At 38.4% G+C, this 26,743-nt stretch overlaps 1 protein-coding gene across 1 annotated transcript in view; it reads left to right on the forward strand.

Annotated features, from left to right (window-relative positions):
- The window catches only part of RNASEH2B (ribonuclease H2 subunit B), a 63,555-nt gene extending 51,376 nt beyond the window's left edge, over positions 1-12,179 (forward strand). The window contains exon 10 of the mRNA XM_054446747.2: positions 11,651-12,179. Coding sequence (XP_054302722.1) covers positions 11,651-11,683 — 33 coding nt within the window. The 3' untranslated portion in view covers positions 11,684-12,179. The remainder of the gene's footprint in view (positions 1-11,650) is intronic.
- Positions 12,180-26,743: the final 14,564 nt, after the last annotated feature.

Raw genomic sequence — 26,743 nt, forward strand, 5'->3', positions numbered from 1 at the left:
AGCATCATTTATTGAACAGGGAGTCCTTTCCCCATTGCTTATTTTTGTTGACTTTGTTGAAGATCAGATAGCTATAGGTGTGTGGCTTTATTTCTGGGTTCTCTATTCTCTTTCTTTGGCCTATGTGTCTGTTTTTGTATCAGTACTATATTGTCTCGATTACTGTAGCCTTGTAGTATAGTTTGCAGTTGGGTAATGTGATGCCTCTGGCTTTGTTCTTTTTGCTTAGGATTGCTTTGGCTGTCTAAGCTCTTTTTTGGTTCCATATGAATTGTAGAATAGTTATTTTCTAATTCTGTGAAAAATCACATTAGTTACCTTTTTATAAACATTATTTTATTACTATTTTCCCAGACTACTAACTGTTCTTCATAAATATGTTTTTTAATGACAGTATAATTTTTGATTATTTGGATATTTGATTATTTAATAACCATGATCCTGTTTGGACATTTGGATTGTTCACAAGTGTTCACTATTTGAAGAATCAGATTATAAGTAAATATTTGTCCACACGTTTTATTGTTTCCTTATAATGGATTTTTGGTTGTGGGCTTATTGGATTTTCAAATATATATTTATGGGAATATATTTCATGGAAAGCTTATAAGCTTTTGCACTCTAGGCTTATTATAACGGTCTTGCACTCTAACAAACAGTGGGTGTGAAAGCTTAATGCCACCTTGTTAGCATTGGTTGTTACCTTTGGAAATAAGTGTAAAAACATTTTATTGTGGTTTTAATTCATATTTCTCTGATTAGTAATGATTTTGAACATTTTTTCATACTTACTAATCAATTGTCATCTTATAGAGAATTGTCTTTTATATTCTTTGCTAAATTATTAGAGTATCAATATTTTTCTTATTGACTAAAAGTATTCTATAACTTAAGGACATTAATTATGTCTACTGTGTTTGTTGTAAATTTCCTTTCTTGGTTTATACTTTGCCTTTAATTTTGCTTATGATTTTTGCATGCAGGTGTTTTTAGTTTTTATGTAGACATATATACATAAACTTTTCCTTTACACAGATATTGTACTTAGAAAGATATTTCATTTTACAGGAAATTTAACCAGACACTTTTATTTTCTTCTGATTTTTTGATAGTTAGTTTTTCGTTCTTTTTTTTTTTTTTTTTAGATGGAGTTTCGCTCTTGTTGCCCAGGCTGGAGTACAATGGCGCGATCTCAGCCCATCACAACCTCCGCCTTCAGGGTTCAAGCGATTCTCCTGCCTCAGCCTCCCAAGTAGCTGGGATTACAGGCACGTGCCACCACGCCCAGCTAATTTTGTATTTTTAGTAGAGACGGGGTTTCTCCATGTTGGTCAGGCTAGTCTTGAACTCCCAACCTCAGGTGATCCACCCGCCTTGGCCTCCCAAAGTGCTGGGATTACAGGTGTGAGCCACCATGCCTGGCCTATTTTTGTTTTATATATAATTACTTAAATCATCTAGAGAATGTATAATTATGTTTAAATATGCTGTGAGGTAAAGCTGTAATTTAATTATTTTCTCACCAGTTTAGTTTTTCATTTAATCTGTAGGATTATTTTGTCAAATTCTAAGAGTAAGTTCCAATGGGATTTTTACTGAGATTTTGTTAGATGCATAACTTACTTTGGGAAAACAAACATCTTTACAAACTTAAATATTCTTATTTGGGAATATAGTATTTCTTTTTATTTACTCAAGTCTTAAGAATACCTTTCACTAACGTTCAGTTCTTCATCTTCAATAGGTTCTAGACATATCTTTGTACGAGTATGTGTAGATGTTTTCATTGCTATTAATGAAATCTGTTTTTTTCCAGCTAGGTCTACCAACTGGTCATTTTGTGGTAAAGTTTCATATTTTTATATATTTATCTTTTAAATAACAAGTTTACTAAACTATTAATGGAAAAATTTTCCATTTTATTTATTTTGGGTTTTAGTACATAATATAGTATGTAATTTAGTTTTTAAAAATTGCATGCAATTCTTTCTAATAGTTACACCTCTTTTATTATATATTTTACATTATATTACATGGGCTAGAATATCCAGAACAGTATTAAAGAGTAATAATAGCTGTCTTTGTCTAATTGGTGATTTTATTGATGTGCTTTACCATTAATCTGACACTAGCTGTTGCTAATATGATAAAGAATATCCATCCTTTTATACTTAGTTTCCTTAAGGTTTAAATTAATAATTGGTGTCGGTTGTTATCAGAAAGCTTTTTGGCATCTATTGAGGTGTCTATAAAGTTTTTACTACTATCAAACTGTACCCAAATGTCTAATAAACTCACCCTGGCAGTAGATAAAGGATCAGTAGCATAATGGATACATCCTATCTTTCTTAACCTTTGTCAAATATAGTTTTCAATTAGACTTCCTACACTTTTATTAAGGAATTTTGCAGACATATTCATAATCAATGCTGCTGTTAGGCTTTAGCGTTAGAATTAGGCTAGCTTTCCATTTTTTCCAACGTTCTGGAAGGATTCATTTTGCATTATTATATTCTATTGCTGGAAAATGTTTAAGAATCTTAGAGGTAAAACTATCTGGCACTGGAGCCTTTTTGTTGTTGTTATAGTTTTCTTTAATCTGCAAGAATTTCTCATCTGTTCTTTGTCTTACTTGACATTTTTGAGGAGTACAAGGTAAATATTTGCTGGAATATTTCTCATTCTAATGTTTCTTTTTGATTAAATTCAAGTCATACTCTTAGGGCACCTCCAGGAGTAATATGTCTTTCTCAGTACACCATGGCAGGAATCACAGTCTATCCCAATCTCAGTGTTGTTGACTTTGATCACTTGATTAAGGTGCTGCCTACAAGTTTTTCATTGTGAATTATTGTTGATTATTTTTGTAATTAATAAGTAATTTGTGGATAAGTATTCTGGGACTTTGTAAGTATCCTATTTCTTATCAGATGTTTGCCCACTACTTTTAGGATCTGATGATTTTCTAACTTTCATTTCTTCTATATTTATCAGTTGGCATTCTTCTGTAAGGAAGAACTTTCCCTTTTCCTTGCTTCTTCCCTCACTTATGAATTCTTAACAGTATGGATTTATAGATTTTTATTTTATCCAGTGGGCTATATTGCATTATTAGTATTAATTTTAATGCTCATGTTGTTTCAGAAGAGCTAGTGGGAGACCCTTCAAGCTGACTTGTGTATCTTTTGGGTATGTTTCTATCATTCTTTAATACATTCCTGCTTCTGCGACTGGAGTTTCAGCCTCTTGTCCTGTGCAAGCCCTGAATCCACCTTTTTTTCAAAGAACCCTGGTTCCTTTCAGTGAAGAATGGTATTTAGAAACCAAGATCTAGGCAGTAGGTATGCTCATTGCTATTGGTATGTCATTGCTTAGGAGCCAAAGCTAGGAAATGAGTGTGTGTGTACAACATGTACACGCACATATATACACTATGTACTCATATCAACATTTCTAAATCTATCCATGTATCTATCAGTATTTATCTGTGTATGTGGTTTTTTGTAGAATTCCCTTTATCAGGCTGAGAAAGTTTCCTTCTATTCCTAGTTCACTGAGAGTTTTTATCATATATGGGTATTGAATATATAGGTATTTATCATATGTGGATATTGTCAAATAATTTGTATCTACTGAGATGATCAAGTAGTTTTCTTTTTAATAGAGAAATGTCTTTTAATATATGAATTATAATGATTGATTTTTGAACGTTAAACTAACTTTGCATTCTTGAGATAATCCCTGCTTGGTCACAGTATATTATTCTTTTTATATGTAGTATGGGATTTTTTTTCCTAATATTTTGTTAAGTACTTTTTTGTATCTCTGTTCATGAGGGATGTTGGTCTGTGGTTTTCTTTACTTGTAATGATTTTGTCTGATTTTGATGTCATAGTAAAACTGGGCTTATAAAATTAGTTGGGAAGTATTCTTTCATCAATTATTTTCTGAAAGAGTTTGTGTGAGGTTGGTGTTGTTGCTTCCTTATATGTTGGACACAATTCACCAGTGAAGCCATTTGGACCTGGAATTTTCTTTGGGGGAAACTTTTAAATTACTAATTCCATTTCTATAATAGATGAAGAGCTATTCTAATTTTCTTTTTTTTTTTTCTTGTGCCAGTTTTGGTAATTTATGTCTTTCAAGAAATGTATCCATTTGATCTAGGTTGTCAAATTTATTGGCATAAGTTGTTCATCACATTTTTATTATCCTTTTAATGTCTGTGAATCTGTAGTGATGTTCCCTTTTTCATACCTGATGTTGGTCATCTGTGTCTTCTTTTTGCTTTCTCTATTAGTATAGCTAAAGGTTTGTCAATTTCATTGATCCTTTCAAAGAATCATTGTCTTCTGGCTTGCATAATCTCTGATGAGACATCTATGATATTTCTTATATTTCTTCTCCTTTACATAATGTGTCTCCTCCTCATGGCTTCTTTTAAGATTTTCTTCTTTATTACTAGTTTTTAGCAAGTTGACTATGATGTGTTGATGTGGTTTTCTTTTTGTTTATCTCATTTGGGAGTTTATTAAGCTCCTTGAACTTTTGAGTTTTTAATTTTCATCAAATATGGAAAATTTCTGGCCAATATTTCTTTAAATACTTTTTTCCATTATTTCCTCCCTTTTCTCCCTATCCCCTCAGCTTCTGGGCCTCCAATTTCATGTATGCTGGAACACTTGGTATTGTCCTCCAGGTCCTATCACTGAGTTTCTGTTTTGTTGTTTGTTTGTTTGTTTGTTTATGTTCCATTTTTAGACAGTTTCTAGGTGTATCTTCAAGTTTACTTTGATTTATAGCATTTCATCTTCTGTTAACCTTAGTTATTTAATTTTTACTTTAAATATTGTAATTTTTTTTTTGTTTTTTTTTGTTTTTTTGAGATGGAGTTTCGCTCTTGTTGCCCAGGCTGGAGTGCAATGGCACGATCTCAGCTCGCTGCAACTTCCGCCTCCCGGTTCAAGTGATTCACCTGCCTCAGCCTCCTGAGTAGCTGGGATTACAGTCATGCGCCATCAAACCTGGCTAATTTTGTATTTTTAGTAGAGATGGGGTTTCTCCATGTTGGTCAGGCTGGTCTTGAACTCCTGACCTCAGGTGATCCGCCCACCTCAGCTTCCCAAAGTGCTGGGATTACAGGCCTGAGCCACCACGCCCAGCCTTAAATATTGTAATTTTTAGTTCTAGATGTTCCATTTGGTTCTTCTTTATGTCTTCCCGTATCTCTTCTTATTATGCTTGCAGTTTTCTTTAAATACTTCAATATAGTTAAAATAGCTACTTAAATGTCCTCATTTGCTAGTTCTATTATCTTTGTTATTTTCTATCTTCTAGGTCTATTTTTCTCCTGTCTCTTTTACTTTATTTTGAAATAATTTTATACTTTTCTAGAAAAGTCACAAAAATAGTAAAGTTTAGATATGACGTTCACCCAGTATTAGCATATAGTATGAGACTTCCCTCAGTATTAGCATACATAACCATACTACAAGGATCAAAACCAGAAAATTTACCTTATTGTACTTTCACCTATCTTTCCACTAATACTTTTTTAATTTCAGAATTCAGTCTGTGATGCTACATTGCATTTAGCTGCCACATCTCTTCAGTGTTTTCTAATTTGTAAGAGTCCCGGCCAGGTGCGTTGGCTCATGCCTGTAATCCCAGCACTTTGGGAGGGCAGGGCGGGCAGATCACCTGAGGTCAGGAGTTTGAGATCAGCCTGACCAACATGGAGAAACCCCATCTCTACTAAAAATACAAAAAATTAGCCAGGCATGGTGGCGCATACCTGTAATCCCAGCTACTCGGGAGGCTGAGGCAGGAGAATCACTTGAACCCAGGAGGCGGAGGTTGCAGTGAGCCGAGATCGCGCCACTGCACTCCAGCCTAGGCAGTAAGAGGAAACTCCATCTCAAAAAAAAAAAAAAAAGAGTCCCTCAATATTCCTTTGTCTTTCAATGACCTTGACACTTTTGAGAGTACTAGCCAGTTATTTTATAAATGCCCCTCAATTTTTGAGGTACTTTGAAACTATGTTAATATCCTATTTCTCTTACGATCATTTCACTATACTACTAACTAATAATACTGACAAACACTGTATAGCATTTATGTGCTTGGCATTGATCTAAGCACTTTATATATAATAACTCATTTAATCCCTACAAAAATTATAATCATACAGTGCCATACGAGCCAGAATAGTGACACCCACCCAAAGGGCAAAAGATGAGAGGAGGAGCTGCTTAAACACTTGCATTATTATCCCTGTTGAAAGTTAGCTTCTTAACAACAGGAACTCTGTACCATTCAAGCTTGTGTCTTGCACGGTGCCGAGCACACAGTATGCAACTGGTAAAGGATGAGTACATGATAGTCAGACAGGTTGAATAATCTCAGCAATATTATCACTAATTGAGACTTGATTGTTTTTTCCAGCAAAGTCGAGATCTTTATCTACCTTTAAAGTGCCTAAGCTGTTTTCTGGGTTTCTTTTGGGTCCTTGAATATGCTGAGCTGTTTCCACACTGGTGCCTTTGTATGACTGGTTTTTCTCTATGTGCCTTTTTCTAAATCTTCACAGGACTGGCTCCATCTTGTTATTATCACTTATCTTAATCACTTTTCCAGAGACCCAATCCTTGACCTTCCTCCCCTACCCCCACCCAGCTCCTGCTCAGTACTCTCCATACCATTTTCCTGCCTTACTCTCTGCATAGGACTTTGCCTGACTGCTTCACATATAGTCATGCCCGGCACAGCAATGTTTTGGTTGATGACAGACTGCATATGCGATGGTGGTCCCATGAGATTATAACAGAGCTGAAAAATTCCTATCACCTAATGATTTGTAGCCATCATAACGTAAGGTTGTAGCACATTGCATTACCTTTTATGTGTTTAAATAAGTTTAGATATACAAGTAATTACTGTTGTTTTACAGTTGCCTACAGTATTCAGTACACTAACATGCTATACAGATTTGTAGCCCAGGAGCAATAGGCTGTACTGTATAGCCTAGGTGTGTAGCAGACTACACCATAGGTCTGTATAAGTTGTATAAGTACACTCTGTGATGTTCACACAACAATGAAATTGCTTAACAACACCTTTCCCATAACGTATCCCATCATTAAGCAGCACATGACTGTACATACACAGCACCTAACTTGGGGTTGCATACAGTAGACCTTCAAAAGATGTTTGTTGCATGAGAGAATTAACCAACCAACCAATCCATCAATCTATCCTGGACACCCCAGACAGGTGTTCAGCAGTACAGTGTTGGAGTCCTTGACAACCTTGTGGCTAAACCTTGAAATTCAAGAGTCATTCTGAGAATGAGTTTTCTGTGATGCATTAGTGTTTGAAGTCCAAGGACTTATTCATAAACTCACTCATAAACTTGTATGGGCCTTAAATTTGTGTGTTAATGTTGCTGGTAATAAATGAAATAGATACAGTCTTTAATCTCTCTGGAAAAAGGGCTGTGAATTTTCTTCTGTCAGTTGATTGAACTGCACTTACTGGAGTCATTTTACGTAGCATGTAGAGATTATTTGTATTAAGCCCACAACCTAAATTATTGCAGTTTGAGAATATATGTGGTCTTTATAAACTCCTTGTATTCACAGAGGCTTGAATAGGAGCTCATGTTGTGATTTAGCTACAAATTATTTGGGAATTTGGGAAACTGGCAATTTTGTTTTCTTGCCTGTTTCACTTTACCTTTGATGCCAAGTTGAAGATCTCACTGGCAATGTACAACATAACTGAGTTGAATAATAATTGAAAAGTGAAAAACAAAAGGTGTTACACGTACCAGGTGCTATTTTGGGGAATAATATTAGGAATAAATCCATGTGGGTTTATATTTATACATAAAATGTTCATATACACACATAACACACACAAACACACATATATACACATGAGTACACACAAACATAAATGCATACCCACATATGGCACAGATAGAGACTTACATCTACGTAGCCTGTCCTTTAGAATTCTTTAAGGAATTTCAGACTAGAGCCTTTTTAGACTCTTGTACTAAACATTAGGATACACTAGCCTACTTGAATCCTTTGGCCCTTTGCTTCTCTTAGTTACATCATTTTTCTTTTTGATTAATGTGCCAAGTTTGGGAAAGCTTCACAACATTTCCACAAACTGCAAAACCACTTGGGTACATAGACAAGAGCCTCCATCTTTTTCATCAAGCCATATTTTTTTTTTTCTGAAACTGATCACAGGTTACCAACATTCTTTTTTGTTTCTAGTTTATCTTCAATTTAAATTTTCCTTGTACTCTCAGACCCTGTCGTCTTTCAAGGTTTGTGCTTCTCGGTTCTGCACTGCCAAAGAGACTCTCCTCTGTAAGGCTTAAATTGGATGTCAAGTGGAATTGTCTTTTGTTTGTTCGAATCTGTTTCATGTTGTGCTGCTGTCCATTCCCAAAATCATATTTCTCTTATTTGGGGCCTTAGCAAGACACAAAAGCAAGCTCTAAGTGAGAACCTAAAGTGTACCTGTTTACTTACTAAATGTACAGTGTTGTTTATATTGTATGCAAACTTCTGACAACAGTGAACAGATATCTTAATCTTTAAAAATATAAATAAAGTGGAAAAAGGACTTCACATCAACCGTGTTTCAATACTAAACAGACTAATTAATACAACATGGCAGGATTGTTCCTGGTTGTAGTCTCAGTTCCGCCTTAATTCTGTGAGCATGGAGGAAGTCACTGGCATCGCTGGCCCCCAGTCACTTCTCAGCATGAAATGGGACTACATCATCAAGATTTTTTATGTCTTTCTCTCCAGCCGCTGGTGCTTAGGGAGCCGTGTCTCCTTTACACCTGGGAGGAAAGTGCTTTTACAGTTATCTTTCATGCAGTGCTTACCGTGCACTAGGCGCTCCCCTAAATTCTTTAGATGAACTAGCTCATGTGTTTTGCTGGAAGAAAGTCTGGAAGAAAATACAACAAAATGCTCATACTGGGTTTTGGGGTGCCCATGATATGTGTATATGTATATTTCTTTTCTTCATTTTTCAAAGATTATTTCACTTTGCCATAGAAAGAAATACAAAGAACACAATTGTTGGAAAGTAATAACAAAGACTGGCAAAGTGCATTGTGATTTTTAAAGCAACTTTGACATGAATTTATGTGTTTAATCTTTCCAGGAGCCATATGGCACAAAGGGTATTATTTCTCTTGTTTTGCAGTTGAACAAGGGAAGGTCAGCTCATTTGCCCAACATCACACAGCTAATGAATAACTGAGCCAGAACTTGAATTCAGGACCTCTCACATCCAGACTCCACCACATCAAATTCCCTTTCCCTAGTGGCTCTAACTTTGACTCTGTTACATCCTAGAACATCACCTCTTCACCAGATATGAAAGACAACCTTTTCATATAGTGTAGGAGTTGACTTTCTCTGTTCTTAAAGCTGATGTAACTTGACTAGCTGCCTTGTATTACATATTTTCTCCCAAACACCCCTTTCTCTGGGACTAATCCAAAATTTGGCAATCTTGGGAGTTAGCTATGTCATAGTCAGAAATCTTGGAAGAGAAAGAACTCCAGGTCTAGAGAAGCAAGTGGGAGGGTGTTTTCCAAGTGTGCTTAGAAAATGTCTATGAGCTTTGTCCTCATCTGAATAATCAGAAGATATGATTTGATTTTTACACCTTGGTATACACTTGGAGATTACACAGTCCTGAGGTTTATATATTCCTCAGAGCCATTAGACTGACCAAAAGGGTTCCTCCCTATGTTTCATAGTATTTTTACAGTTCTCACAGCAATCACTTATCAGTATTTAAATTGACCTTAGCTGGGCACAGTCACTCTCTTCTGTAATCCCAGTACTTTGGGAAGCTGAGGCCAGAAGTTTAAGTCCAGCCTGGACAACATAGCAAGACTGTTTCTACAAAAAAATAAAATAAAATAAAAAATTAGCCAGGTGTGGTGGCACACACCTGAAATTCTAGCTACTTGGGAGGCTGAGGAGGGAGAATTGCTTGAGGCCAGGAATTCAAGGTTACAGTGGGCTATGATTATAACACTCCACTTCAGCTTGGGTGATAGAGCAAGACCCTGTCTCTTAAAAAAGTAAAATAAAATAAATTAATCTTTACAACAACCCTCCAAGGTAGACCAGAAAGAGGTGGTATCCTTATTTTATTGATGGTCTGTGCGAGGTCATACAGACAGTAGGTGGCCAAGCCCAGATGCCAAGCCTAGGCCTCGTTCCTTTTGTTTACCCAAGGTTCCTATTCATACCATTGTATGACCATTTAGCCTTAAATAATCTGTTTTAATTGCAAATTTTATTTTAAGAAAGGAAAAAATCACATTTATTCTGCTGCATCTTCTTGCTTTATTCATAATGAATTCTGCAGGTCAATTTATCCTCAACGGTGGCAAGCCAGAATTTAAGTAAAGCTTCTACTTAGCTGGTACATTTGCATGTCAAATCTTTAATTCAGCTGTTAGTGTTTTAGCATTTACTGTACTTTCATTAATAAATGTTATTTTGATGGTCTCAGGCTAATCAAGACTATTTGACATGGAGGACAGCACCAAATGAAATTTACAGAGAAATCAGAGCTTCTTCATGCACTTTAAAATAACTGTTACTTTACACGTTTGAATCAGAATACTTGTAAAATTAAAGTTAGACATGTTGTTAGTTCTTGCATAAACAAGCAAAAGAAGCTAAGGAATCAACTTAGATTTATTTGTTCCTTTAAGAGCATGTGCTGAGCACCTGCTGTGTGCTAGACATGTTCTAGATAGAGGAAATGCGGATATCAACATGGCAGGCAAAAATACCTACCTTCAAGAATTTCCATTCTAGAGCGAGTAGACAGATGATATCTCAGATAGTGCCAGGGCCTATGGAAAAAGCTGACCAGGCAGGGCACTGAGTTTTGGGGAGTGGGTGGTCAGAGAAGGCCTTGCTTCCTTCTCATCCACATTCTGGCATAGAAGTTTGATTTCCATGTAGATGTTTTTTTTGTAACATATAGCTCCAAAATAAGTTATTTTTAACTTTGCAGTCAATAAAAAATCAACTTGTAGTAATTAAACTTGTTCAGTACATTCTTCACAGGGACATTAGGTGCTACTACTTCTATCAGCAACAAGTATTTGCTTATCTATTTTTTATACATTGGAGTCTACATAAGGCTTCTGCTTTTTATAAAAGGAACTGCCTCTTTACAAAAAAAAAAAAAGAAAAATGGTTTAAGAATTACTCATCTCAGAACGTTATTTTCATGTATTTCTTGTATTTTATTTTTTTTCCTATAAGACGGTGCCCATCCCATAAGTTTGGGCCACCCCAACGTTATATTTCACTCCCTTTGAACATTCAAAGAAAAACATACTTCTTGGTGTGCCCTTGAGGAGCCTGCTGTGAACCCTAGAATGAGATCTTGGATGCCGGGCACGATGGGAGCCCCTTCCTGCATCTGAGGTCATCTCTTAGAAGCGAAAATGCTCAGCTGCCCTCAGGACTAAACCCACCAGCCCTGCGTTCTGTTCTAGGAGCTGCAGATGGTACTTGGGATTTCAGGTGACTTTCTCCTCACCAGGACACAACACATGTTTTCCTTTCCTCTCTAGATGGCAGCACAAAGACAGAAAAGGGGCAAGTGACGGTGGTGGCTCCACGCAAGGCTTGGCGATTTTCCCTGCAACTTCAGACACTCCCAGAGGACTCGGGCTTTTTCTTCTGCACTTTTTGGAAAATTGCTAAGTGCCAAAAGGTGTATTTTAAAGCGCTGCCTGTACATGCTTTATTTCTTTGATTACTACCACTAGTCTATGTGGGCAGCGGCATTCCTGCCTGGAGCACTCAGCTAGGCGGTTCCGTCCGGGAGCTTGAAAGCATCCCAGCGGTGCAGCTTGTTCAGTCTGAGGACCTTAAGCTTGGGTCAGGCCAGCATGTTTTAGGTATGGATGTGGTGACTTAAAGTATTTCATTGTCTTGATTTCACCCTGAAAGCTTTGGCAAACCAAGTTTCAACCCTTACTTTAAAAATCTGACACTTCTTTACTCCATATCAATTTGGAAGCTTCTAATTCATAAATATACCTAAACATTGGCCTTTTATCTCTCCAGGAGTTATTAAACATTTCTTCCTTTTTAAAAGATTTGTCCAGTATGTGTATTATTTTATTTTTTGGAGTAAGGACATAGGAGATGAGGGAAGGTTGGAAGTAGATGCCAAAAAGTGATTTGGTGGGGAGTCTGGTGCGTAGTGAATATGTTTTAGCAGGCAGTGGGAAGTTTTGTGCAAAAATGTCTGTGGATTTGAGCTGGCTTGTCCACTTGACATGCAAGAGGAATGTGTGGGTGCTGCTCAGCTGATCTTCCCGCATTCACACAGGACCCCAATCTGCTTCTTCAGGAAATAATTTTGTTTCCAAATCTCTGACTACAAAGAGTATTAATAAGTAGTCTACCATTTTTCCACACCTCCCTTCAAATGTAGAAATTTTTGTTAACCTCAAAGGACTTTAAAAATTCCTGCCCTTCTGTAGTGGAAAAGTGAATCTTCCCTCTGCAAAAACCAAAGCCACTAGATACTGATAATGTCCAAGTTTGTCACTAGAAACCCTGCTTTCTTACCTGTGCCCCAAGTTTCTGTTCCAACACTTTAAATTCAAACACCTAACATTACAAGATTTCGTTGGGTTGTTTTTTTTCTTTTCACAAGTAATTCATGATATATTCTCACAAAAAGAGAAGGCAGAAGTGATTCCCACCTCCCACTGCCAGCACTACTGAGGCTCCCCTGGGTGACTGCATCCTTGACCCTGAATCAAGTCCGTTTCTTAGTTATCCAGTTTCCCACTTCCAGTTTCTATCTTTTTCCTCGCAGCCCGCGCAGCCCTACAGTCACTGTTCATGCAATCCATTTCATCGTTTCATCTAAGAATCCAATCCTATTGAGCTCTTCTTCAGAAATACCTCATGGGAAAATTAAAATTAAGACAAATCAAGAAATAGAAAACTCCAGCACTTGAATAAGCCCTTTTCTTTCTTTCTTTTTTTTTTTTTTTTTGTTTTTTTTTTGTTTTTTTTTGAGACAGAGTCTTGCTCTGTTGCCCAGATTGGAGTGCAGTGGTGCAATCTTGGCTCACTGCAGCCTCTGCCTCCAGGTTCAAGCGATTCTTCTGCCTCAGCCTCCCAAGTAACTGGGATTACAGGCACACACCACCACGCCTGGCTAATTTTTTTAAAAATTATTTTTAGTAGAGACAGGGTTTCACCATGTTAGCCAGGCTGGTCTCGAACTCCTGACCTCAAGTGATCTACCCGCCTCAGTCTCCCAAAGTGCTGGGATTACAGGCGTGAGCCACCGTGCCCGGCTAGCCCTTTCCTCTTCATGCCCACTGCCACCAAGCATAAGGCTGTTCTCTTGAGGGCAGAGACCATATGGGCCATGTCTCAAATAGAGACACGCCCGCGGTGCTAAGAACACCAAGATAGCACTGAGCATGCCGCATGTATCCCCCACTCAGCGCGTGAGTCACTGACACACAAGGTGACATACTCCTTCCCTATCAAGTTGTCAAGGACTTTTAGAAAACAGCCATGCTCAGAGCTAGAGAGGAGGTGGGAAGTGGGCCTTGGTGGTAAGAATAGAAAATGGTACAACTTTTGGAGGCTAACTTGGAAATAAATATGAAAAGCCTGAATGTGTTGCATTTTCTTTCAATGGATATTGTTTCAGCAATATCCATTGTTAGGAATACAGCCTTAGGAAGTAATCATGAATGTGTGCAAAGATTTAGCTACAAGAATATTCACTGTGGTTCTGTTTAAATAGTAAATAATTGGAAAAAAAACTAAATAAGAAGGCTGAAATTATTTTTTAAACTTTTTTACTGGGCTGTGTGTGGTGGCTCTTGCCTGTAATCCCAGCAGTTTGGGAGGCCAAGATGAGAGGATCACGTGTGTCTAGGAGTTTGAGACCAGCCTGGGCAACATAATGAGACCCCCATCTCTAGAGAAAATAAAAATTAAAAGAAAAATTAGCTGGTCATGGTGGCATGTGCTTATAGTCTCAGGTACTCGGGAAGTTGAGGTGGGAGAATGGGTTTGAGTCTGGGAGGTCGAGGCTGCGATGAGCTATTGATCACACCACTGCACTCCAGCCTGGGTAACACAGCGAGACTCTGCCTCAAAAAAACAAAACAAAACAAAAAAAAAAACAACAACAACAGACAAATTTGTACCGCAAGTATAAGTAATATCTCTTTTTCTCTCTCTTTCCCGTCTTCCTTCTTTCCTTCTTTTCTCTCCTTTCTTTTTTTCCTTGTCTCCTTGTCTCCCTTTTTTAGAAATTTTCTAGATAAACATGTTACTATTATGCTAATACAAAAATAAAACTACTCAGTTGGTTATTTTATACCATTAGTCCCTCATAATTTTCCTCTCCAGATTATAATCTCTTTTAAAATTTTTGTGTCTCATTTAGTAAGTTTCTTGGAGGAAGAACCATACTATATATGTTTCACCATTTTTTGCTTAGCATTCAAGTAGATCATAGCAAATCCTACCAGTAATCAAATAATTGCCCTTCTATCACCACACCTTTAGAGTTTCAGGTCTCTACTGATTCCTTGACTTCCCAGCCCAGTCAAAGATATATGATTTGCTTGGAATTGTGTGTTTGGGGCATGTACACACATGCTGAAATTAATTAATTTTGCTTTGAAGATTTCCTAAGAGCCCTAGAAATAATTGCAAATGCTCTGGAGTATATCACAACCAGGACTGATAATTACTGTTTCTGTCTACAAAACTAAGGGGAGAGAGGAAAACATACTACTGAATGAGCACAACACAGAAGCCAGTGAATGTTTCACACTTGGTGACATGCAGTTTTTGCTGTTTTTTTGCCCTAGCAGATTGTAACCAAATTGCTCAACTTCACAGAAATAACTTTAGAGACTCAGTTTCTGAATGCTTGTAATTGGCTTTTCAAAAGAACTTTATAAGGATAAATTAATTGCTACTGTACTTTTAATGGTTTTAAAGTTACTTAGGCCACTTCTAGAAATATGTAAAATTGTATGATCCTAACTTAATGTTTCATTTCTCCCTCAGTTATTATGTGATTTGATAATATAATGAACGGAACTATAAAAATGTGATATTGTTGAGGCCGTTTTAGAAAATTGAGATACATTTTTCTTTGTATCATTGTTGCTAAAAGAGGTTAGATATTGATACTTGTTACCTAGGAGAAAGAACAGCATTTTGTGGCAAAATAAGTAGGTTATACCGAATTTAACAGACTTCTCCCCTGACCGATTTTGGAGCATATATCTTCATGTGCCTTGTAAAACTAGAGATGCATTCAGTTTTCAATATTCCCAGATATATTTTACCACTCAATTTTTCCCATATAGCATCTCAATAAACTGCTGTTTCATAAAACTCCTTTGGGACTTTTCCTTGCACCTTCTTTAGTCACTTTATAGCAAGAGTGTTATCCACAATATTTAACATAAATAAAATAGCACAGCACAGACCGTAGAACAGTCTAGTCAGATTGCCAGTCTAGTGGTACTGACGCCCTCTAGCTGCTTATCACCCGAGCTTTAACCTAAAAATTAAGGCAGGAAAGCCTTCCAGATGAATCCTGTTCTGGAATCCTATCCATCTAGGAACCCTTGGGTGTGTGTTTATTGTTTGGGTTTTGTGTTGTTTTACATTTGTTTGTTCACTTGTTCATGCTTATATCATTTCGATCCATCACGATACAGCTGTTAAGAACTTAATATCACCAGCCTTTGGAAAACCCAGTTCTATTTGATTAAATGTTATCAATGAAGGTATTAAATATTTTTTCTAGAAGGTTATCCGGGCTGAATACTACCTTTTCATTATTATTTCAAAGTCTCTAGACTCAACTACTCCACAAATGTAGACCATCCAGACTTCCCATCTGAGCTCCATGCTTGAATGTCTAGTGGTCCTTTGACATCACAGTCACACTTGAGTATCTTAAGGACTATCTCAACTCATGATCTTCTCCTTGATTGAAAAAGAAGAAGGAATAAAGGGAAGGAAAAAGAAAGAGGAGGGAGGGATGTAGGGAGGAAGGAAGGGAAGGAAGGAGGGAGGGAAGGAAGGAAAGGAAAGGGAGGGAAGGAAGGAAAGGAAAGGGAGGGAAGGAAGGAAGGAAAGGAAGGAAGGAAGGAAAGAAGGAAGGAAGGAAGGAAAGAAGGGGAAGAAAGGAAAAGAGGAAAGGAAGGAAGGAGATAAAGAAAAAAGAAAAGGAAATAAGAGAAAGAAAGTGTTTAAAACCAAACATGGCGGACAGAGTTTTTCCTAGCTTTACCTGTTGATACAAGCTGCAAATCTTAGAGTCATCCTTGACTCCCCCGTCGCTATTGTAACCTTGACACCCCATGCATGGTCTTTCAGTTTATCCTGTAAAAATTTCACCAAGCCAGATGCTTTGCTCCATTCCTATCACCTTCCTGCTGGTTCAAACCACTGTCATCTCCCAGAGCACAACTGTGTCCTCCCTACCTGAAGGACCAGCATCCAACTCTAGAACCCTTCTGTGCACTCTCCATGCCTTTCAAACACAAAGTTCACTATCATCCCTGCCTCTCCCATGACCTTGCACATACCCAGTTCCACTCTAAAGTTTTCATTGCTCTTTGGATGAAGCCCCACATCATGACCTGCAAGGCCTTGCGTGCCAGAGCTGAAGCCCTTCCCTCTGCAGCCACACTTCCTCTGCAGACCCTTAGTCGTGCCATGGTTACTCTGGCTATGTGGCCTTTAGCTGTGCTGTCTCCTCACCTGAAATGCTCTGCCAGCTTCCTCTGGTTACCTAAGTCCTGATCTTCCCTCAGATCTGATCTACCATGGTCAGCCACAGGGAAGCCTTAGGAAGGCTCCCCTGACCCCCAGAGCAGGTCAGATCTTCCCATGACAGCTGTCACGGTGCCCTTGACCTCCCCTTCGTGGAACTATCACAGAGACAATTTTATATTTGTAGGCCTAATAATCATGTTAATGTTTATCTCTTGGATTACACAGAGCTTCGTGAAGGCAGAGACCATTTAACTAACCATTCGTGCAAAGCGTTAACACGGCAAGCCTGAGACTGCTATGCTTAGAACGGCCTGCTTGCAAGGTTGGCCTTTGGCTGGCATCTGGGAGCTTGAGTGGTAAATGGTTCCTTACACTGGTATGAAACGCTGATAGGATCAGAGGGGCTGGCCATGCCTAAACTGTGGGTAGAAGCATGTGCTCTATGTTGAACATGCAACTTTCTTTCCGGGGGTCTGGGAGTTTGGTACATGCCAAGCAGAGGAAGCCACGTGGCCAGCCCCAACATTAGTCATGGAATCGGTAATGGACTTCCCTAGGCAGAATTGTTGCAAGTGTGGAGCTGCATTTCCATCGCTGAGGTGCACCCCATGTGACCCCACATGGGAGGGAGAGAGCATAAGGAATCCTGTACGTGGATTTCTGCAGACTCTACCCGTGTCATTTTTCCTGGCTTGGCTGTGTATCCTCACCACACCACTGTCATAAGTCCTAGCTGTGAAAATGGCTATATGCCAACTCCTGTGAGTCTTCATTGCAAATACTCAAACGTGGGGGTGTCTTGGGGACTCTCAACTCACCATGGTATCCGCAGAATTTTGCTCAGTATTTGACATTTAATGAATTGCTTAATACGTAATTTTTTTAATGAAAATGAAAATGACCTCAGAGGACTAGGACTAAGTCTATCCTGTGGAAATTCTCAAAAGAACTAAGGAATTTTATGATTTATCAACTATATCCTAATGACCCAAATAGAGAAGGCACATCTTTCTGGAAAAGGCAAAATAAAAAATGATTCAGGAAATTTTGCCTGGTCAAAGCCCATTAGAATTGTTTTCTCATGAAGATGAATTTTCTGTATCTGAAGTGTCAGCAGGGCAGAGATGAGCCAGCAGCTCCTCTCAGGCCCTGATGTTGTTCTGCTGGCTTCACCATCTCTTCCCTCTTTACTGTGTGTTTAGATTGTTGGCCAGCCTGTCACGGAGAGTGACGCCTCAGCATCAGGGGAGCAAGAGCTTCTCAACGTTGGCTGCACATTGGAATTACCTGGGAAGCTTTAAGAAATACTGATGCTGGGCCCCACTCCTACAGATGCTGCAAATAATCAGTCTGAGGTATGGTCCAGGCACTGGGATTTTAATGTGCAGGCTCTTCTGACACCACACTCTCCTTTCCTTCCTCCCCTACACATCCCCTTTGACAATCAGATTTCACAAGGTCCATCCTTCCACCAAAGTGAATTCTTATTTTGTAAATGCTTCTTAAAATTTCTGGTTTCTGGTTTTCGAACTCACAGCCAATTAGCAGGCACACTGATAAGAGGAAGAAATAAGACCTTTTGCCTCAACCACATGAGAAGATTGGAGCAACTAAGACAAGCAAGTGAAACTTGAAACTATACAAATCAGGACTATGGCGGATTGGGTCACTCCTAAGGACGTGGCTGGGATGCAGAACAGAGTTCAGGAGATGGTTTTTAATAATGACCAGTAGTCTACACCACCAGTTGCCCACTAAGAAATACATATGTCACTTTATATATAAGATGATGTGAATTAACTTTATTTTGAATATTTGTTAACAGTTCATCATCGGTGATGAGGAGGTGTATGTTATTTCCTATATTGGGAAGCTCCTTCCTCCACTAAATGTAAATCTATCCATTTGCCGTTTTTTAACCCTTCTCTAGGCAAGACAGCAGACCATGAGATGCAAGAGCTGTTAGTTGGCAGAGCTGTGATTTATCTTTCCTTTGTAACACCCAGGGAGATTGCTCAGGGAATGGAATCTGTGTCTAGAAGCAGTGTGAGGTAAGGCTATTCATGTCTTGAAGTCAGACAGAGGAGTTTGGCTTTGAAAGCATGGAAATGTAGGTTCTCAAACAGAATAAAGAGCCATAAAAAGGGAGCTACAGGGTTGCCAGGTGTAGATGGGAGGCTCTTATGGAGAAGGTGGAACTGAGCTGGAATGAATGGGATTCAGGCAGGTGCAGCCCAAGGCAAGTCCCAAGGGAAGGAAAGGAATTGACAACACGTCATAGTCCCACCTTCCCTGTCTTCAGAATCAGAAGCAGTGAGAATTCAGCAAGGAAATAGTCTTAGCTCTTTGGGTTTGAAGAATCTCTTTGGGATATAATTTCACTTTTTCTCTGCCTGGTGCTAGAGTCTAAAGCTGGCAGTGGAAATGCCAAGAGAAGTTGTTCTTAGAACTGTAAGGGCTGGCTAACAGGCCAGTGGGGACACAGCCTAGAGGGCCAGCAGCTATCTGGGGGCCCTAGGGTTGGACAGGCCCAGGCAAGGTAAGGGCAAAGTCAGGTGACTTCATTTACCCAGGTGCAAAGAAAGGCATCAGCCTTCAAAGGCTTTCCATTGTTAACAAGCAGACCAGAGGCAACTGATCACTATATGGAAACTGATAATTTTGCTGCTCATTCATTTTCCCAGTTAATGCTTTTCAACACAACCCTTTATATTTCCGAAGAATAAAGACTTGTAAAAGAGAGGGGGGAGTTATGGCTGCAGAAAACTGGCCCTTACTTTGCTCTGCTGACAGTTTTATAAGGCCAAGGAAGTTCAAAAAGTAAAAAGAATTTCTAAGCAATTCCACAGAAATTCTGAGCATTTTCAGGAAACTCATTTTTAACTTTTAAAAAATATTAATACAAGATTAGATGCAGTGATTTAATTAGTAAACCATGACAGATGGTCAACATGCAGCATTTTTTTTTTTAATGTGAACAACATCACCAATTTTTTTTTCGGTTTGTTTTTTCTTATTAATCTTGGGTAAAGATTCCTTGGGTCTTCAAAGATACCTACTCAGTCTACTTTTTAAATGGATAGTTTGCCTGAATAATTTTGTTAAAGCTTTAGTAAATGAATACCCTCTTGTTTGGAGTGTAATTTCCAGAGTACAGGTTGAATGCAATGACCCCTAACACAGCCCAGATCTGGTCACCATGGACTGATGGCAGAGAGGATCCAGATATTTTGGTTGGATTCATGATTAGAGACTAAATCAGTATGATGCATATGAAAAGGTCTGGTTTTTAAATATTTGCCATGGAGCTAGAGTAGAAGGCAGGGCGACAGAGGCAGCGGTGGCTGGAGTGTAACCAGCCCATGAATCTCAGGCAGGACAGGCTTGCATGCCTCTGTATATTTCTCTAGGAGAGAACACTGGGCTTCAAGGCTAGTCTGCTCTGTCTTCAGGCTCTAGGAATCTTCTTGTCAAACCCCTTCATTGGAAAAATGGGGCCTAGAAAGATTAGATGACTTTCCCAAGTGATAAGCTAAGAAAATACCCTGAATGCTTTAAATCCACCTTGAGGCTTCAATGTCTATGTGCTCTGTAAAGTGAATCCCACATTGTTTTTCTTTAAAAGATTTTCAGAAATAGCTGCCTTTTACCCTTTAGATTACTCACACTAAAGTTTTGAAATACTAATGTTTCTGATTTGAAGATGGAGGTGGGAAGTTCATCCTCTGTCCCCACCTCCCACCCCCAATCTCTTCTTTGAAATCATCCAAAGCAAAAGGAAAATAAGAAATGGAAACCAAAAAATCAATTTTCAGCAAAACTAGGAGGTATTTTAAACTATGAACAACAAATAGATGGAAGGGCTGCAAAAAGCAGGGGAGCTTCCAGGAGAAAGAGGAAGGAAGAGTTCATGGCTGTGGAAATGAGACTGAGTCAGCAAAAATACATTTGTAAACAGAGAGGGCAGAGGTGAGGAATAAAGTCTAAGTCACATGTTTATGATAGAAAGAACCAGTATACACACCAGAACAGCAAGAACTCTCCAAGACCCAATTTAGTTGTGAAATGAAGAGGTGATGGAGTTAAAAAAAAAAAAAAAAAAATCACACATCCACATCACATTTGCAGGAACTATCTATCTCGGTGGCAGAGGGAAAGAAGAGAGACGTTGCTTTTTAAAAATCCCCATAGCTACCTGTCTTTATTGATCAGGGAGAAAAAGAACTAAAACTTGCATGCAAAACCCTAGTTTATAAAGAAAATTCCTACTAGGCTGGGATGAGGCCCTGTAAATATTTGGCCCAACGAAAACTCTTGTGCCTCAAAGATGAGAAACCAAAAAGAACGAACCCAAGTTATTTCAAAGATACAAAACATAAAACAAGAAAAAAAAAGACCAGAAAAAGTAAATGGCAGATAAAGTGTTGCCAAAGAGCAGATAAAAATAGTAAAAAGTATTTTACTACAAACATAAAATACTTAAAACAATTACAACTATGAAGTTTGGGCACAAAGTAGAGAGGGAAGAATCATGGAAGTGACAAAAAGACAAGTGATGTTGTTTGAGCTGGCGCACTACAGGGTAGGCATGGGGGAAAAAGTAAACCATCAAAGAAACAAAGATGTGTTTGAAGGAAGATAGACAATAATAATAGCACAAGAGCTTAGAGGTTAAAAATAAGAAAACCAGGCAAAATGAAATTGATTTGGGTACAGGAAAGATTTATTAAACAGGACAAAAAGGTGAGCAAAATACTGATTTTTTAAAACCTGGTGATTGTAGAGTTCAAAAAAACAAGCTTACTTGTAAATATTAATGCAAAAATATTAAATAAAATATTACCAAATAGACTCAAACAATTCATTAAAAGAATAATACAATGTGACAAAGTGGGGTTTATTCATAATATAAAGATGGTTCAATATTAAGAAGTCTTACCATATTAGTTATCTAAGGAAGAAATGAGGTATTATTAATCTCCTTAGATACTTAAAAGATACTTGGTGGCACTTCTTCTTGTCACCATGTGAAGAAGGACGTGTTTGCTTCCCCTTCCGTCATGATTGTAAGTTTCCTGAGGCCTCCCTAGCCCTGTGGAACTGTAAGTCAATTAAACCCCTTCCTATATTAAAAAAAAAGATACCTGGTAAAATTCAACTTCCATTTTCGATCTCAAAATAATTCAGTGAAATAGGAATAGATGTGTACTTCCCTAATATATACAAAATAAAAGTCAACATTATGTTTAGTGGAGAAATATCAGTAGCGTTACCATTAAAGTCAGGAATATGATAAGAATGTTCTAAACAGATAAGAGAGAGAAAATAGACATATACAAATTGAAAAGAAGTAAAATTATCATTATCTGCAGATTTTAAATTTGAATAACCCAAGAGAATCATCTGAAAAAGATTATAAAAATTATAATTCAGTAAGGTAGCTTAATGTAAAATCAATATATAAATATCAAAAGCTTTTATACATTTAAGCAACTGCTGGATAGATGTCGTGGAAGAAAAGACCCTTTTACACTTTCAAGAACAACAAAAAAGCTAAAATAACCAGAAATAAATCTAAGAAATATTCCATACATATATCAGGAAACTTTAATCCTGAAAGACAACAAAGCACAGAGAAGGAATTAGAGGGGCTTCTCGCTTAGACCAGGTGACCAGGCAATGTGGCATTACGAAGGCATATTGACTTCATCAATAAGATTTAGGACTTCTACTTATTCTATAAGAACGCTTACAGACTTCATCTGTAGAGGGAATTTTTCTCTTAGTTAACATTTATTGCGGAGTTACATGTGCAAAGCACTATATGCTTTGCCAGTGCCATGTCACTCATCACTGTAACAACTTTTTGAAGTAGGCACTATGATAGTTTCCCTCCCACAGAAAGGACCTCCAGGGTCCAAAGGCGAGAAATGGTTTGCACGAGCCAAGGAGCTGCAGAATCAGGCTGAAAAGCCATCACACTATTCTTTGGAAAACTCAGAAAAGAATGAAGAAGAAAAATAAAGTCACCCATAATTCTTGTTCCTAAATATGACCACTCTTAATATTTTAATCTAAATCAGCAGCTTTCTACCATTTATCCAACCCGGTCCATCTGAGTTCTGTGACTCTTTTTTCCTTAGGAACTGGGGCTCACTCTGAAACGATTTTTCTTAGGGGTATGAAGGTGTCATCTGAAAAGTTCCACGTGTTTTTCATGTGGTCTGTCCATTGTGCTGTTTTAGTCTCCTTCTAATAAATGACATGGTTTTTCAAAGTTCACGTTGTCCATGATCAGGTGTGAAGAAGTTTGATTTGTATTTATTATTAATGGAAAGCCTTCCCATACTGTTGCAACCCTACTGATTTACCTGTACCCTCTCTGGCCAGCCACTTGCTTTACTTTTCTTAAGATGCTGAGGTATTATGGTGATAGGCATACACAGTCACCTGTATTGTCACAGTGCATATGTCACCTGAGAGGTGGGCTAATATTAAAATACACACACACATAAACACACACACGTGCACATACATATACATTTTTTTCTTTTTGGAAGAGCTGGGTCAAGATCAATTTTGATTTTGCCAATCACAAACATTTTTTAAAAAGTCATAATCACAAGATTATTTTAATCAGAGAAAATTATTAAAATTTTATTTCCTAAAATAAGTTGATGGCCAAAAGCTTTTGAATGGCTTTCTAAATGATTTTCTCTACTTGGGAAGTTAAACTGACTAATGATTGTGTGTCTGTTTCTGATGTTCATTAATCACAGGTAAATTAGTAGACACCTCAGGTTCTGTTTAATTAATAAATCATCTCTGCAGTTGTGCATCTTGAACTTCAAAATAGCACTTGTTGAATCTGGGGAAGTATTCAAGATTCCTCTGTAAATGAATCTTACTTTTCGTTTAATGCTTAATTTAAAATACTTTTTGATATGTAAAAAACTTGTCATGAAGATGTTAACCAAATTTATTTGTGGAAAGCTATTATGTGAAAATAATTGATTATGGACATTAACCAATTGAATGACATCAGCTATGACATGTATTTTGAAGACCGTTGACCTCGATTTTTGTACTTCATATTTTTTTTTTTTTTTTTTTTTTTTTTTTTTTTTTTGAGACAGAGTTTTGCTCGTCACACAGGCTGGAGTGCAATGATGCGATCTCGGCTCACCGCAACCTCCACCTCCCGGGTTCAAGCAATTCTCCTGCCTCAGACTCCCGAGTAGCTGGGATTACAGGCATGCGCCACCACGCCCGGCTAATTTTTTGTATTTTTAGTAGAGACAGGGTTTCTCCATGTTGATCAGGCTGGTCTCAAACTCCCAACTTCAGGTGATCTGCCAGCCTCGGCCTCCCAAAGTGCTGGGATTACAGGCGTGAGCCACCGCACCCATCCTCTTCAGATTTTTTAATGCTGGCCTTGAATTGGTTTTCCCATTTTCTTCTCTCTGTTTTGATTCCCTTCGTTCTTTAGTGTTTGGTGTCTGTGGAACAAGAGTTGTTCATTCTGACTATCCCAGACCTTGCATCAGCCCTCCCATGGCATGATGTTCCTGTTGTGTTCTTGAGCTCTCGAGTGATCCGTTCTTGAGTGAGCCATGACTTTGTCTCTTTCGTGCTTTTCCCTAGTATTTGAATCCTTTTAATTAAGGTGTTTATTGGAAAGGATACTTTAATAGTACTTTTTGTTTTTGTAACGCAAGTTTATTATGCTAATGCTTTCAAACCAATGTGTTCAATAGAGATGAAAAAAGAAAACTAATTCTTCCATAAGCATAAGTTTATTTTTTTTTCCTCACCTAAGACAAAGCTAATGCTCTGAAAGGTTGTGAGTCTCCTTACATGTGTCTTTACCCTTGGACAAGGTAAAACAAGTTATAATGGAGGGTGTTGTGGGTGTGACTGATGTTTATTAGTCCCTAGCAAATTAGTAGACGTTTTGTCTCCTGATACCTCTGGCTTTGATTCATGTTTGCTCACTACAGAGGGGCCTCATGGACTTTCAGGATGGCACTCATTCATCAGAGAAAGCATTGGAGATTCGTACATAAACCTGTTGTATTTATTTTATCATTTGTTTAGTTTAAAACATACTTTTCCTGAGGGATAAAACGTCCTCCCTTTTTTCTGTGTTCTAATTGGCATCAGCTTATGTGTATTTCAAGGCAGCTGCTTAGTGAGGAAATGCAGGGGGCGCTGAAGTCCAAACACACCCTTGCCTGCTCCCTGACTCCTCCACAACAGAAGAGAGCAATGACCAGTAGTTGGAGGCACTTTACTTTTTTATAAAATAAACTGATGTAAACCCAGCTTTGGACACATTGAATAATGACTCTTTTTCAGGCTCCAAATGAACTGTCTGTTTAAACAGCTGGATATGTCAGGGAAAAAAATCAAGTTTTAACTTTTATTAGATCTCTCCTGTTTAGTTCACTCCAACTATATGTGTCTGACATGATGAGAGTGCTTTATACGGGGTGTGAGTGAGTAGTTACCTTTCTTCCTGTTGGAACATTGGAGAGGACTGGGGCCCAGTGGCTGAGAGCTAAGGTCAGAGTTAGGCAGAGCTAGGTCTGAAGGCCACTTCTTCCACTTAGACCCATGCCTCAGTTTCCCCTCTGTGAAACAAGGATAATAATACTATGTACGTCACACTCACAGGACTGTAAGAGGCCACATATGGAGAATACTTAGCTGGGTGCTTGATGAAAAACAAGCATCAACCAACAATAGCCACAATGATATTGTCACCATGTTTTTCAGCTTGAGTTCCCAGGTGGATACCACTGATATTAGATAACACTGATATTACACACCATTGGTATCTGCAGATACCACTGTGATTAGCTAACAGTGAATGTAGACATGACAGTGCTTCATCAGGTAGACATCAGACTTCGAACATGCCTCCATCTCCTTTCTCCAACCAGAACCCCTGCAAGGGGGAAACAGAGCAAGTTAAAATACTGCAAAGCTTTGCATTTAGAAACCGGAAAACAGATGCACAGAGCAGTCTGCCTCTGTGTAAATGCACATTGTAATCAGTTTTCTAACGCTGCCTTTACAAGGATGAGTTAAGTGGTTCGTTGACATATCATTATCACATTCTGAAGATAAACAGCCACAGGATCTATGAACTCTCATCAGGCAGTTAATTATTCTTGAATTTTTCTGCACTCTTGAAACATATTCTATTTATTTAACCGTCCCCTGGGAGCCCTGGTCGCCTTTGTCCCTGCCACATGGCCAGTGGTGTAAAACCTCTGCATCTGTCAGATTTCTCCATGTGGAGCATAATTGCCTGATTTCCATTTGAAAGTACAGCCCTGACATTAAAATGACATAGACCCACCAATGATAACAATGGCTTCCTGACACCTACCAGAGGAGAGGGGGTGAGGGGGCATAATGCAGGAATAAATAAGTGCACGAATGAACGCTCGCCTTCACGGGGCCAGGTCTGAATTTACAGCTGCAGATGAAGTGTTCCTTGGGAGCAAACAAAAAGAAAGAATGAAAGAATAAAAGAAAAATAAACCAATAGATTAGCATCCGCGTGAGTCTGTTGGAGCCAGATGGCTCTCTGTGGAGAGCGAGCTGTCCTGCTTTCTCCCAGTAACCCCGACCAGCAGACAGCAAGCCCGCTACACGGGGAGAGAAATGATCTCATTCCTCAGCCGGGCACGTGAGCCGCCTTCTTTCTCTCACACACAACTCGAGCTGAAGGGAAGTTGGAAAAGAGAGAAAGGGTGAAAAGGAAAGGGCGGGGGAGAACAAGCTTGTAAAGAACAAGCAGGTCCTCGTAGCCCAGAGGAAGAGTGAGACTTCAGGCCCTGGCCAGCCCTGAGCATTCA

This window comes from Pongo pygmaeus, chromosome 14 (genome assembly GCF_028885625.2).
Source record: "Pongo pygmaeus isolate AG05252 chromosome 14, NHGRI_mPonPyg2-v2.0_pri, whole genome shotgun sequence".
Lineage (NCBI taxonomy): Eukaryota > Metazoa > Chordata > Mammalia > Primates > Hominidae > Pongo > Pongo pygmaeus.